This window comes from Strongylocentrotus purpuratus, unplaced genomic scaffold, assembly GCF_000002235.5.
Source record: "Strongylocentrotus purpuratus isolate Spur 01 unplaced genomic scaffold, Spur_5.0 spur5_scaffold_5, whole genome shotgun sequence".
NCBI classification, from domain to species: Eukaryota; Metazoa; Echinodermata; class Echinoidea; order Camarodonta; family Strongylocentrotidae; genus Strongylocentrotus; species Strongylocentrotus purpuratus.
Window position 1 is genome coordinate 36251697 of NW_022145611.1, and position 15269 is coordinate 36266965.

The 15269-nt window shown below is 37.4% G+C and overlaps 1 protein-coding gene across 1 annotated transcript; it reads left to right on the top strand.

Annotated features, from left to right (window-relative positions):
* The first annotated feature begins 3170 nt into the window (after positions 1 to 3170).
* LOC100888931 lies at positions 3171 to 12854 on the top strand. Its single transcript, XM_003728580.3, has 9 exons — positions 3171 to 3341; positions 4264 to 4430; positions 5075 to 5218; positions 5947 to 6105; positions 6485 to 6800; positions 7335 to 7652; positions 8670 to 8914; positions 9700 to 9875; positions 10170 to 12854. Exons 1-9 carry the CDS (start codon positions 3197 to 3199, stop codon positions 11527 to 11529), a joined length of 3030 nt encoding a protein of 1009 aa, XP_003728628.2. The 5' UTR covers positions 3171 to 3196; the 3' UTR covers positions 11530 to 12854.
* The last annotated feature ends 2415 nt before the right edge of the window (positions 12855 to 15269 follow it).

Genomic DNA, 15269 nt, shown 5'->3' on the forward strand with positions numbered 1-15269 from the left:
AATTGTTACAATGGCAGGTCACTAATTGGCTTGGGGTTCAGGGGGCGGAGCCCCGGAATCTCAAGGGTTTTAGGCACTCAATTACGGTCATATGAGTATCGAGGGGCCCGCCTAAGGGCTCTTGGTTGGGTCCAGGGGGCAGAGCCCCCAGAAGCTCAGGGGTTTTAGGCGTTTAATTACGGTCAGATGAGCATTTTTGATACCTTATTATTTGTGACACTAGCAGGACACTATTTGGCGTGGGGTCCAGGGGGCAGAGCCCCAGAAATCAGGGGTTTTAGGCATTAAATGACCGTCATATGAGCATCTAAGGGCCCTCCTTAGGGCCCTAGGTGGAATCCAGGGGGCAGAGCCCTTAGGATTTTAGGCATTAATTTTAATCATGGTCAGATGAGCATATTTTGATACCCCATTATAATGTGACACTGGCAGTTAACTATTTTTTCTTTCTCGCTCTCTTTATTTCTATTTCTCTTTAATATACTTTTTCAAAGAAAGTTTGGGGAGAGGGGCTCGAGGATCCCGATCCCCGCCGTTCCGCGGGCCCTGATATGTAGGCATCTCAAGAAGCATTTTCTTGCCTGGCTGTAAATTTAGGAATTTGTCATTTTCCAACAAACGCATGAAGTGAGGAAAATTATCTCATTTCAGCATTATTTGTTAACCACCGTTATGGAATTATAAATAAACCACGTTTGAATTCTATTTCTCCAACCCCCCCCCCTCCCCTATCAGTATGCCAGTGCCCCCCCCCCCCCTCCGATCTACACCTTGTTGGCGGGAAAATTGCAACTGATATCCCTTACCTTTCTTCATTCTCCTTTTTTCCCTTTCCCTTTCTCTTCTTTTTCACTTTCCCTTCCCTTCCTTATCTCTCTTTTAGGTTTGCTGGGGGGGGGGGGGAGGGGAGGGGCACGGTCATTTTGGTCCCCAACCCGCTCCACACATTGTTGGCGGGATTAACCGCAACATTACTGATCTCCGCTTCTTTTCTTCCTCTTTTTGTTCCCTTTTAGCTCTCCTCTTTTCCTTTTCCTTCCTTTTCTCTTTTTTTTAGCGGGGACGGGGGGGGGGGGAGAGGGGAGGCTAGGGTCTTCCCCCCCCCCTCGATCCACAACTTGTTGGCGGGAAAATTGCAACTGATATCCCCTTCTTTTCTTTTCTTCTTCCTATTTTGTCCTTCCCTTTATCTCCTCTTTATCTTTTTTCTTTCCCTTTCCTTCCTTCTCTTTTATTTTTTTATTGGGGGGAGGCAAGTCCTCCCCCCCCCCGATCTCCTTCTTCCCTCTTTTCTTTTCTTCTTCCTCTTCTTTTTTCCCTTTCTCTCCTCTTTCCCTTCTTTTCCTTCTCTCTCTCTTTTTTTTTTTTTTTTTTTTTTTGCGGGGGGGGGGGGGGGGCAAGGCACGCTCGGCCCCCACCTGGATCCGCGCCTGTACTAAATTTGGCGCATGGTTTAATGGTGTTCGCACTCGGTTAAATGGTGGAGGTTTGTTTGAGACTATAAAGCCTTTAGATGGTTTTATTAATGAGATATAATATATCGAATCAAATCATATGCTGACCGATTTTATCGAACATTAATAGTATCAAATTTCCATTTTCCTAAATAAACCCGGGGACCTCGGTCTTTCGATACACAAAAGAAGTTTACTAAATTTGGCACATGGTTTAATGGTGTTGGCACTCGGTTTAATGGTGAAGGTTTGTTTGAGACTGGAATCCCTTTGCATGGTTTTATTAATTAGATTATCTCGGATCAAATTATATACCTTGTGATGTAATTGAGCATCTTACCAGTATTAAATTTCCATTTTCCTAAATAAACCCGGGAAACCTCGGTCTTTCGATACACAAAAGAAGATTACTAAATTTGGCGCATGGTTTAATGGTGTTGGCACTCGGTTTAATGGTGTTGGTTGGTTTGAGACTAATATAGCCTTTAGATTGATTCATTAATGAGATATATATCTAATCAAATCAGACTTAGTGATGTTATCGAGCATCTTACCAGTATCAAATTTCCAATTCCCTAAATAAACCTGTGAAACCTCCGTCTTTCGATACACAAAAGAAGTTTACTAAATTTGGCGCATGGTTTAATGGTGTTCGCACTCGGTTAAATGGTGCAGGTTTGTTTGAGACTATAAAGCCTTTAGATGGTTTCATTAATAAGATATATATCGAATCAAATCATATACTGACCGATTTTATCGAACATTATAGTATCAAATTTGCATTTTCCTAAATAAACCCGTGAAACCTCGGTCTTTTGATACACAAAAGAAGATTACTAAATTTGGCGCATGGTTTAATGGTGTTCGCACTCGGTTTAATGGTGATGGTTTGTTTGAGACTAGAATGCCTTTGCGTGGTTTCATTAATGACATATATCTCGGATCAAATCATATACAAAGTGATGTACTCGAACATTATAGTATTACAATCTTCATGTTGCTAAATAAACCAGTGAAACCTCGGTATTTCGATATAAAAAAAAAGATCACTAAATTTGGGGGCATGGTTTAATGCTGTTGGCACTCGGTTTAAGATATGTTTGAGACTTATAGCCTTTAGATGGTTTTATTAATGAGATATATATATCGAATCAAATCATATCGAGCAACTTACCAGTATTAAAATACATGAAACGCCTATTATTTTACTAAATATTGTGGCTGTCAACTATTTAAGCAACATGCAAGTAATATTTTGTAGGTGGGTTTAGGTAGGCCTAGGTAGGTAGGAACTGCATTGAACTGCTGGGTGCACATGTTTTCTTTTCTTCAGTTTTCTTTTTTCTACAAATCATCTTTTTGAAAGTTCCTTAGTATGAAGCCACGAAAGAGTAAAATATTATGAAAAAAATACCTATTTGTTATTACAAAACTAGCTAGATTAGGGAGTGTAGTTGCTTTCAATTCTCTGTTCGTACTTGGCTTCACGGAGTAATTCGTCCTTTATAGCGATTCTCTTCATTCCGGAGCAACGTACATGTACTAATACTTACAAACGTACTCGTGTACTAGTACATGTGTATATGACACACTACGCACGCCGCACGTATGTGACGTAGGGACTAATGAATATTCATGACTCCACTAAAGCTCGTGCCAATATATGCTACCGATTTGCGACCCTAAAAAAAAAGGGGGGGGGGGGGGGGGGCAACACAACATCTTTAGCAGATGCAACGTTAATGAGCGCGATGGCTGCTGCTGCCGATAACTGTATAAAATGTCAAGATGTGGAGGCTGTTTACAGGTGTATAGCTGATCATGAAGAACGATACAGGGTGAAATTCATTACCGCACATAAAGACAGAGACTTTGGTAAAATTCACGGTGAGTCTGACCCTCTTTCTCCTCGGGTATAATAAAAAAAATAATGTAATACTTGGTTAACTGTAGTCCCACCCGTTTAAATTTAGGTTGGAACAATCAATTCTCTCAGCTCAGCTCAACTCGAGAATGTCGAGTGTCGAGAATGTCGACCGGTCATGAAAGACTGGTCGGACAGAAATGCTCAGTGTCTAAAATATTGATAAAGATTGATATTTGCGTATGATACAATCTATTTGGTATAACATCCCCTCTTTCAGTCTTTGGTGGTAAACAAAAACAACATCAACAAGAACTAGATCTAGTTCTATGTAAACAACAGTCATCGACATAAACAAATAGGCATCTGAAAAAACACAAAAAGAGAGTCACAAGACCTTATTGTATAGTATTGTGTCTCTTTTCTTCTTCTTTTTCCTCGGTAAATGCTACTCCATACAACGCCTTTTGCTGAAATTGTGTTGTTTACTGAGTGTTGTCTGTACAAATGTGTAGGGAAGACTTCCTTTTGCTACATGCAGCCACTCCACTTGAAGAAAAAAATATGGGTAGCTACAGCTTAGAATGATACATCTAATAATAATAATATGATATATAAAACATAATAAAATAGGGTTAGGGTTAGATGACATAGTGAATAGGTGGCTGTCGCAGAAAGAAATCTTTGCAATGTGTACATTGATCTAGTAGATCTGAATTGAATGAGTGTTGTGTCTAGCCTAGAAGACGACATAATATTTTAGAAGAGAAAATGCTGAACGATCTCTTCTGTAGACTAGAGCAGAAACATCATTTTCTCTTCTTTTTAGGGTGTCTTCCAGGCTAGTTGTGTGCAGATTGCAGTCACTGCAGTTCTATTCTATCTTGTTATCATCATGGCAAATACAGAATTTATCAATAATTTTGTTTGTACTTGTACTTGTAGAATGTATTCCTGATCCTGGCAAGTCCTTTCTAAGGTTTCGACTAGACTACGGTGGCCAGTCTCCTAAGATAGAATGTGATGGAATGCCATTCTTTTACATGCATCGTCATGTCCTGATATGTCATCAAGGAAAGGACAGGAATGAAAAAACCAAAGCCAAGAGAAAGGTAATTGGAATGGCTTTTAAGTCGATGATTATTTGCTCAGGATTTTAAGAGGCAGGTTATGTTGATTACTAACAAATTGTTGATTATGTAATATTTTATTGTACTTTAGTCTTCAATGTATTCATTTAATTGTATTTCGTTTGTGAATGTATTGTTTTATTACTTGTTTAAATTTATTTTGTGAAATATAGAAATAAATTTAAATCGAATCAAAAATCAAAAACAAGTATCATTGTTGTACTGTTATTTACTTTATTCTCAATGCGGAGCTTCATACCAACTTTAATGTCAGGAGGTCAATTTTAAAGGGGAAAAGGGGGGATAGTCTTGCTATGTACAGGTATGGTTCTTGATAAAACTAGTAAGAAGAAGATCTTGGGATTTTTCTTAATTTGCCCTGTTTATGTAAAGATAACCATGTGGCAATACAGACTAAGAGTTTGCCTATGATAGAAAAGTAAAGGTTTCCAGGGTAAGTATTTTTCTTCTACTTTATATGTATATTTGAAGACCACTTTGAAAATATTAACGACCAGAGTAAAATTTAATGAAAGGAAAGTTCTACGGTCCCTTGTCAAATCAATGATACCATTAGTGATGCAATTAATCATACCACTAAAGCTATGTCTGGCTTATACTTGCAGGCTCTGGTACAGTTCAGCAATGCAACAAATCAAGAAAGCACTGGGAGGAAGAAGAGGAAGCTAGTTCAGGATACCAAGAAAGTTGATTGTCCTGCCAGCGTGTATGTTGTACAAATTCTAAGGTTCACAGACCACAAAGTACAGGTAATGCTGGCAGAAATCTTCAGAATTATTGGGGAAATTATCCTATATTCTACTGATGTAATGTAGCTGAGCATTTTTATGGTTTATCACTTGACAGTTATGTTTGATAGGCATTCATGAGGTAGTCAATATCATTCATTTTGATTTAAATTTTCTACAAATACAAATAGTATTTGATTTTTGTTTAAGTTTAACAGTAAAAGTTTATTGACTTCATCATCTGGGAAATCAATATATATCCCTGAATTAGATTATAAATATTCCTGTGTTGAAACTTACCAATGGCTCAGTGAAAGAGCATTGGTCTCGTAACCGGGAGGTCCCTGGTTTGAAATCAAGTCAGTGGGCTCCTGCTTTTTGGTAAGTCCCTCAGAGAGGACTTAAAGCCGTAGGTCCCCTGATTGTTTACTCACAAGTATATACATGCTCTCTTAGCAATCTGGCAATATAATCATCATCAAACATTAAACAAATTCATCATCATGTATTCATGATTGAAAATTTATCTTCTTTTTAACCTTGACAACTAAGATACAATCTCATCAGAGACTATCTCATTAACTCAGCTCTCAATTAACATAAGAAAAAGAGGATCATGGGGGACCAATGATCACCGATTAGGCATTGTTTTCTATATAGAGGAAGCAAGTAGCTACAAGTAGTACAGTGGGGCTTTAAGGGTTGCTTGTATGATTCTAGTAGGCAACTCTGAATTATTTTTATCTCAGTTTCAAGGATTAGAACCAACAGGTCACTCCAAGGTCCTTGTGAAAAGACAGCTGAGAGAAGAATACCAGACTGATGCCAGCTGTATCCATACAGAGACACTCTTCTATGTCAGTCTACCATCACTCTCATCACATAGAGGACATCCAGTCAACAACATTGTAAGGCAAATGTCTTGGAACAACTTTGAGTTCTTTTGATTATTTAATTAGTTAATTGAGATACATTTGACAAACTAGCAGAAGCAGTTTTTCATGCATTTTGAGGGATTAGTTTAATTATTGAACAATCGCGTGTGATAATATTTTTCTCCAGTGGGTTACCTGTTCAAGAATTAGCCTGAGATACATGTAGACATCATGTAAACAAAACGTGAAGCAACTAAATTGCCTTGTTTTGTTGTTGTGGTTGTTGTCTTTTGTTTTGTCTTGCTCATAAGGAGAATTAATGATGTATGAGAAAGTATTTATAACTTTATGATATCATGGACTAAATACATGTACTGTGTAACAGAAATTGCTGGTGATATGTTTGCCTCAGGCTGCAGGTCTACGGGAAGCATTAGATCCCCGTATCATCCACAAGATAGCTGAGCTGACAGCCAAGGGCATCTCCAAGGTTCCAGAAATAAGGAAGCATCTTGACGAGTATGTACAGAGCGCCCTCTTCCATTCAACTGAACAGCCAGAAAGGACGAGAAGACGCTACTACCCGACAGATATCGATATCCGCAATACAGTACAGAAAGCTAAGAAGGAGGTCCATACGAAGGTGGACCAAAATAATGCCTCTCTGTTGATTTCATTGTGGAAACAAGGAAATAAGGATTTCTTTGAATACAGACCACTACAACCAGGTATGGTGAATCTTTTAGTTGGCATAAAACACGTAATTACATTTTATATATGTTTTTCATAAAAACATCAGATCCTTGAAAGTATAGAATAGAAATTTATCGTCTTCCAGAGAATGAAGAAACTTTCCTTCCAGTATTGTTGGGTTATTATCTCATTGTAAAAATCTAGTTAGAGAATTGGAATTCATTATCAAAGAAATGGATGGATAGAAGTAGGAACAATTGAAAGAGGTGCAAAATCATCCAAAGGATACACAAATTCTTTCTTGAGTGAGTTCTGAGTTATTCTGTTAGTACTTTTAATGAAAAAAAAAAGACTTAAAGTTCATCTCCCAAATGACATTAGACTGAAGGACTAGTAACTACATCAGGAATGGGCTGTCCTTTCTTCGTATATGACATACCATTCTCAAATTTGTTAAGTTGTTTATTTAAGATTCCTCTTTAACAGTGGAAACAACTAGGCAATGAATTTTTTATACTGTCTGGCAGATGAGACTTAAATCAAATATTATATGAAATCATTCCCTGCAGGTTCGGAATCAGACAAATTTCTCTTCTGTTGCCAAACACGCTGGCAAAGCCGACTTCTCAACAAGTATGGCAACTCATTCACAGTCTTGGATGCTGTCTACCGGAGTGCTGGCTACTCCCTCCCCCTCTTCCTCCTCTCCGTTAGGACCAACATGGGATATACAGTGGTTGGGATGTTTGTCTCACATAGCGACACTACGGAGGACATCTCAGAGGCTCTGGGTGTGTTTAGAAGATGGAATCCTGACTGGAAACCAGAGGGGTTCGTGGTGGATTATTTTGACCCTGAGATTGAAGCTACAGAGATGGTTTTTCAAGGTTTGTTTCTTTTATCTCATCCTGCATACAAAATACAGTCCAAAACTAGGGCTAATTGTTTGGTTTAGAACTATCATTATTTATTCTGAGATGATGATTTATGATATCTGTTGTTATGATTAATATTGGACAAATCTATGGGATAAAAGTACTAACAATTAGGATATGAAAAACAAAACATTTTCCTGAAAAATGTCATGACAACATGTTATATATTTAATAGAAGGCTGTTGAGAATATAAGAATTATATATATATATATGTCAACCTACAACATGAAAACTAGCCATGACATATCAATATTAAATTTGAAGGTTATTAATCTGATTCACATAATAGTACAGTTTTATTTGTGTCATTCAAATCATGTACAGAAGGGGGAAGATTGTGCTTGTTTAAAGAGAAGGTCAAGTTCTGGGAAGAGGTGAAAAGTAATTTGTGAGCGTTATCATTCTTATTATGCAAGTGTGGAAGAACATCAGATAAGACATGTTCCCTGAAAAGCATGGCTCTTCAAATGCCTTTATATTCAAAAACATGTCATGTAACTCGTAAAACTCGGGGGGGGGGGGGGGGTAGGTTTTTTATGCCACGTGTTTGTGTAGTCCCATATACATCTTTCTGTGTACAGTGTTTGTAACTTTACCAAGACTTGGCCAAATTTCTTATCATTTTGATGATTCCAGAACCTTGCAATACACACAAATTCTTATATGCTAAATGATCTTTTCTGGTCGATTTCACACCGTTTCTTTCACAATGCAATCGCATGACCAGAACTCAACTTCATCTTTAACTGATATAGCTACCATGGTTAAAAAAGAAACCTATCAAAGAACTAGATCAACTTAAAGGCCCTTGGGAGCATGACTGATATTGAATGTAATTTGATACCAAATTTCAAATCACATATATTGATATCAATATGAATATATATAGACTGCTTTTCAAGATAAACTTTGTTTTTATGACTAGTAATAGGGAGTTAGTAATAAGGAAATAATTTGCTGTTTAACAGGATGCACTGCATTGTTCTGCTACCACCGCTGTGAGACGTTATGGCAGGAATGGCTGAGGGACTCGTCTGGAATATCTGATGGGTTAGTGAGAGCTCGCATCATCAAGACACTGCGGAGGATTGCCATGGCAACCACAGTGAGAGAGCAGGATTCTGGTTTGAAAGGACTGAAGACGATGTCAGTATGGAAGGAGATGGAAGGTGTGTCTAGCTGGTTCAACATGTTCTGGTTATCGTGCATGAAGGCAAGTCATCTTAGTCACATCCTTTGTCTAGAAGACATAATTTATAAATTGTTTTGCATCATGAAATTCAAGATGGTGGTGATACATGTAAAAATAGATGTATTGTATCCAAAATGAACTTCTTCAAGCTACATTATTATTATTATTATTGTGTTCCAAAATATTTGTATGATTTACTGCAAACACTTCATTTGATTTGATTTGCTAATTTAAGTTGCCAGTATAATGAGCACATGGCAGATGATTCAATACTCATTATGATTGTTGCCAAAACTGTAGATTAATGCAATGCCTGACAGGTGCTTTAAATACAACAAATTTCCCAACTCCTATATAGTCCTTGGTCTTTTCACTGCTGTAGTATTTCTTGTCAGTCATGTCTCTAGGTTGTTTCTATTCTCCCCTATCTCCACACTTTGTTTTGGGTTTGCAGAACCTATCTGCTCCATTGGCCCAAACCATCTTACAGTCACTGGTATCTTCTCAGAATATCTTCTACTTAAAAACCAAAATCTTTTGCGACAAAACTTTCATGGATTGTTGAGAACAGCTATTTTCTTGGCAATAAATTTTTGCGAATTCCCCCCAAAATTGAGCTGTACTTGTTAATTGTGTTTCATTATTTTGTCGCATGAAATTTCAAGATTATAAACCACTAAGTAATGGGCAAACGCTTAATGCCTGTGAATGTTTCTTGTTGTAAAGAACTCAAAGACTAACCCTCCTTGCTATTATGAATGATCACCAAACTGACTCCTTTTTTCCTCCCACTTCTCTAACCTCAGAGATGGACAACCCTCTTCCAGAATGAGAGGGTTAGAGTTGCAATGTATGCTGTCAATGGATGCAAGCAGCAGAGTGACATGTTCAACCAGGGATATGTGAGCGACAATAAAGACTGCAGCCTGAGTGAGATCATTACTATCCTCTACACTAAATGCTTCCCAGGAGAATATAGAAAGTAAGTAACTACTTTCTTGTCAACTAAAGTCTGTCAGAAGATATCATTTGATAGTAACCTTGAATAATGAGCGCAATATTTGTTGAATTCTGTTTTTTTAATAAATTGCCCTTTCATTACTTAAACTCAAGGTCTTTTTATTTTGTTTTAATTTCATATGATAACGATACCTGTCAAAATTACAAACCTCCTAGTTATAAATTCAGTTTTCCTCCAAATTATTGCTTTGTAAATCATCACTAAATTGTAGAGATGAAATAAGTGTTTTCTGTTTTTCTTGCGGTTGATTCACAGGTATGTGGAGTTCAATGCACGCTATTCCAGCAGTTACCTCAAGTACAGCTCCGATGTCCCTGCTTTCCTGCACAGTAAACCTCGTTTCATTGTAGAGCATGTGGAAAAGTGCATGACAACAACCATCATTCCAGAGAACATCCACGCTGGGCAGAATGGACACTTTGTTGTCAAGGGAGATAGATCTCAAACACATCAAGTGTTCTTTGGCGATGAGGAGAGGTATCCCTCCTGTACTTGTTCATACTGGACCAAACTGTATCTGCCTTGCAAACACTTCTGTGCCATCTTCCAGCACGTGCCTGGTTGGTCTTGGGACCAGCTTGGAGCTGCGTATCGAGACAACCCTCTGTTTCTCTTAGATGGGGACGTCCTACTGGCTAGTGATCCTGAGCAGCATTCTCAAAAGGTTCAACAGAATACTGCCGAGGAGCTAGGAAATACAGTGCCAGTGGATACTGATGGGGAATCAAGAAGGGCTCTAACTGAAGAAGCATCAGGGTCCAAGAGGCCACAGCGAGCTGCAGTCACATGCAAACGTCTTGTAAGAAATAACATGGACCTACTGGATAAGTTGGAGTCTCAGGTTCCTCATTTGAAGGATGAGTGTTTCCTTGAGGACATGTTAAAAACCTTGCAAAGGTTAGTGCATAGAGTACAAAGTATCAGGACTCAGGGGAGCAAAAATGCTGGGGCAACTCACAGAACTTCATCAAGAATTAAGAGCAAGAGGAAATATCAAGGTGACCTGGACGGTACAACTGAGAAAGAGCAGGACACTCTAGCTGGTTCTGAACTTTCACAAGACATTCCCTCATTGGCTGTGGAAGTTGATCATATAACTGGAAATAATGCAGCTACACAGTTCTCCCAAGATACCTTAACTGGTGTAAACAGCAACACTCACCAAGTAATTGCTGAAGGTGGTCAAAAAGCGTCTGGAAGTAGCCAGGAAAATGTGAGTCATGCTACAATGTCCCTTGTTAATGTAAATCAACATGTCCAGAATAGCACATCTGACAACACTCAAGGAACTTGTGAGATCAGGAGTGACATGATTGAAGCTATTGTCCTCCAGCAGAATCCATACACAAGTAACTACTTACCCTTGAACGTGGAACACAATTTTGCTCAAGGATCCCAAGGAACAGTCGCGGAACGCCACGGCCTTCAGAGCAACATCACTTTTGTGACAGAAGATCCAGTTCTAGGACATCAGGAGGTCTTGTCCACTGAGGGTATTATTATTCAGACAGTTGATCAGGTCGACCCGGGAAATTTCATCATTGATTCCACACACCAAGGTGTAACAGTCACCGTTACCAATACTGATCTTGACGGAGTGCCTTCTGTAACGTAATGAGAACAGTCCTAAACATGTTCTTCAAGTGCAGTACCTTGAATTCCTTTTGTTTTGAAAATAAGTCTTTCTACATGTCTGCTTCCAAATAACTGATATATATTTTCTATTCATATGATATGATACTCCAATTATGAGAACAGATATCTGAAAACCTTTTTTGTTTCCAGTCTTTAAAGGGATCCAGTAACTTTATCTTAAATCCTTTAAAAAAATTCCTTGATTTAGCTCATGCTGCAATGATAATTATAAACCTATTTATGATTGAAATCGAAATCAAATTTTATGTTTACCAAACGATTTTCATAACAATACTGTCTATTAGGGAAAACGAGTATGGTAAGACTAGTCACTCAAAGGTTTTTACTTTTTTTGAGGCACTTCTTGAACATTTTGAAGCGCAATTTTTTTAGGGCTTCAATATATAACACCATATCACAGACACTGATAACACGTAAGGCCATGCATCTCATATATAATATTGTTAAACAATCCCTTTAACAGTAGGTGATGGTTATGTCGTTGTGCTGAGCCATATGTGTGTAATTGGACACTATCATATGGTGTTACCAAGACATCTCGTCAGGTAACCATCAAACTTGTTTTTAAATAATTTTGACTTCAAAAAGACATCTTTATTATTAGTGGAAGATGTATCAGGCCTTTTGAGCTGTAAAAATGTTTTTTCCCCTGCATTTCATAATAATGCAGGTATCCATTATCAAAATGTATGTGGTATCCTAATTATAGTATATTGTCCACATGGCAAATACTGTTAAAGCAGGCAATATTGTCTGATTTTCGTCCACATCTCACATCTAGGAACTTGTGATATTGTGATGATAAGTCAAGACTTTTATTGTTGTTTAGAGGCATTTGGAGTTCCATACTTTGTCCTAAATTACATTCACGTCTGATAACTACTGTATTTTATAACTGACGCTCCAGCCAATTTTCATTGAATACAAGTGTTTTTTGTTATATCTTTCATCCTGATAAGGTTATTTAGACAAGTCATCAAGTAAATACATAATTTATCATTTGTATAATTTCCCTTACCTTTGAAAATCAATGTATTTTGAAGGTGGTTACTTGGTTTCTTTGTAACAATACCTTTATTTCAAACCATATCTTGACTCATGTGACATTGCTATTACAACACAATTGAATACATTGCTCTATGTTCAACTTACCCCACAAGGTCAAAGTGAATGGTAGGAGCAGCTCTATGGCTTTTGCGACAACCATTCCATGTAGTTTGGCTCAATAACTATTGATTCAGATCCCTAAAATATATGCAAGACATAAAAGTAGAAAGGTCAAAATTTGTGTTCTTTTCCTCATTTAGTATATTAGTGTGTGTGCTGTATTATTATCACAGTAACAGCAATAATATGTTTATTGGAAGTGTAATTTTAAAAGGGGGGGGGGGGCAAATATGAAACGGACAAATTGAGATAGATAGGGGAGAGGGAGAAAAAGTGTGTGTGTGTAAGAGAGAGAGGGAGAGAAAGTGTGTATGTGTGTGAGAGAGAGAGAGAGAGAGAGAGAGAGAGAGGGAGAGGGAGGCAGACAGAGACAGAGAACACAAGAAAAGAGAGATGGTAGCAGGAATGCTTATTACCAGAAATAGCATATTCTCATCATATACATGATACTGCATTTGCATGAATAAATGGCATGACAACTTTATTTTTCCTTTCAAAGCAAAAAAGCAAATATATTATCAGTAACACTCTGGAAACATTTGGCAAATACAAAGCATACAGATAATTCTGACCGTAAACCTTTATGTATGAATATTTCATGCTCACATGTGACATTACATAATATATGTGACAGAGAGAGGGAGGGATTGAGGAAATAATGTGCACAATAACTACACATAAATGTGATCAATAAAAATAATGGTAAGATATATATGGTGATGCTATTACACAGCTCATCAATCATTTGATGAGTTAAGAAATGTGAACTTGTGTCCAATTTGGCCTTACATACCATGAGACATTCCATTTCTATCCCTTTCTCTGTCTAAATCGAAATAATAAGGTAAGGAGAACAGAAGAATGACACAAAAGAAGAAAAACTGGCAAGATGTTATAATAATGTATAGACCATAAACAAGCACAAACAAGGAATGAATTGACATTGGATAAAACAAAAGTACAGGTGGTGGCAGATTGTCAAATAAGAATAGTAAAGGGGGTAGAGTGTTCATCTTTTTTGTTGCAGTCTTTTACATTTCATGTACTTAAATACAAACCAATGTACACGTTTCTCACTCTTTTAAAATTTCTGGTAATACACAGCAGGAGCGTAATAGAAGGTGAATGTTTTAACAGTAGTGCACTTTGGTATCAAAGGTTGGAGGAGTCACAATAGTGTATTCCTGAATCCAATGTTTAGTGTTTGACTTTTAAGGATATATCAGTCAATAATGTGTGTTTCAACTGATTTCCTCCACTAATAGATATCTCATGTAATGGTACTATTCAGGTCGATATGACTCACAATAACAAAATAATGAAAAACAATTACAAAACGAAAATTACATATATATACAGGGAAACGATTTAGCTAGACAGATACTCCCAACAAGTTGTTGAAAGAAGAAATCAAGATTCTTTATTTGGTCTTGGACCATCTAGGTGCACTTAAAGAAATACACATTTTCACTGATCCTGGCAAAATGCAGTGTATCAATTAGAAATATAAATCATTCTTCTCGATTGTTCTCTTTGCGAACCCATCATGACAAAGGTCATCCAATATGCACAAGAAACTGATACGATTTACATCAGACCATGACAAAACCCTGCCTGTTTATGAAATACATTATGAACTGCACATATTCCACCCTTTGCCCATATAAGAATAAACCACCAACACATTTTTCTTTTGCATTGATATATCTCGTAAATTTACAGGAAGTGTCCAATTTCAGCCAAACTCCCTTTAGGTACCCTTTCTATCACCTTCCCCTTAAATTAAAAAAAGGACGACAAATTATATCATATACAATGTACCACATTAACATTTCTCGAATGTTATTTCGAGAGTTATTTAACCATATGATTAGTGAGACCATATTGTATAAGCAGCATAACAGGTTCGGACATCTCAAAAATGACAACATTTTCATCTTGTACTTCAGAGCATTAAGATTCAAATAAATGTCTTGCCAAACAACGAACATCGAGTGGCATACATTGAACCCCTTGATAATGTGATCCAGAATCACATGACATTATACCACTATTTATCAGTGAACATATCATACTAGAAGTCTGAGTAATCCAAGCTTTTGGTCTTGTAAACTAGATTTTAACCCTTTTTCTGTACAAAGTTGAAACTTATGTTTTTTTTAATCCAAAGGACATATGAACTTAAATGTGAAACAAACCCTTTGTTTCTATTTCAGTTGGTTCAATTTCCCATAAATAATGATGATAGCTTTACCTATATTCTGCACCTTTGCATTTGTATTTTGAGGCACCTACACAAGCAACTGAATTCTACTACCCTGGCTATAGTCAAGCTGTCACAAGGCTTTAAAAGTAGTCCAGAAAGTACAGTACTTCCTACCACATACCTATTTACTACATCTGGGTCGAGAGTGACAAGTGCACTTTAATGTCTTATTAATGATGAGCATGTATGCACAGCAAACCAGTTTTTAATCCGCAGTACACTGACATATCCACAAGGTCACGTCACCTCTACTCATGCTAATGTTT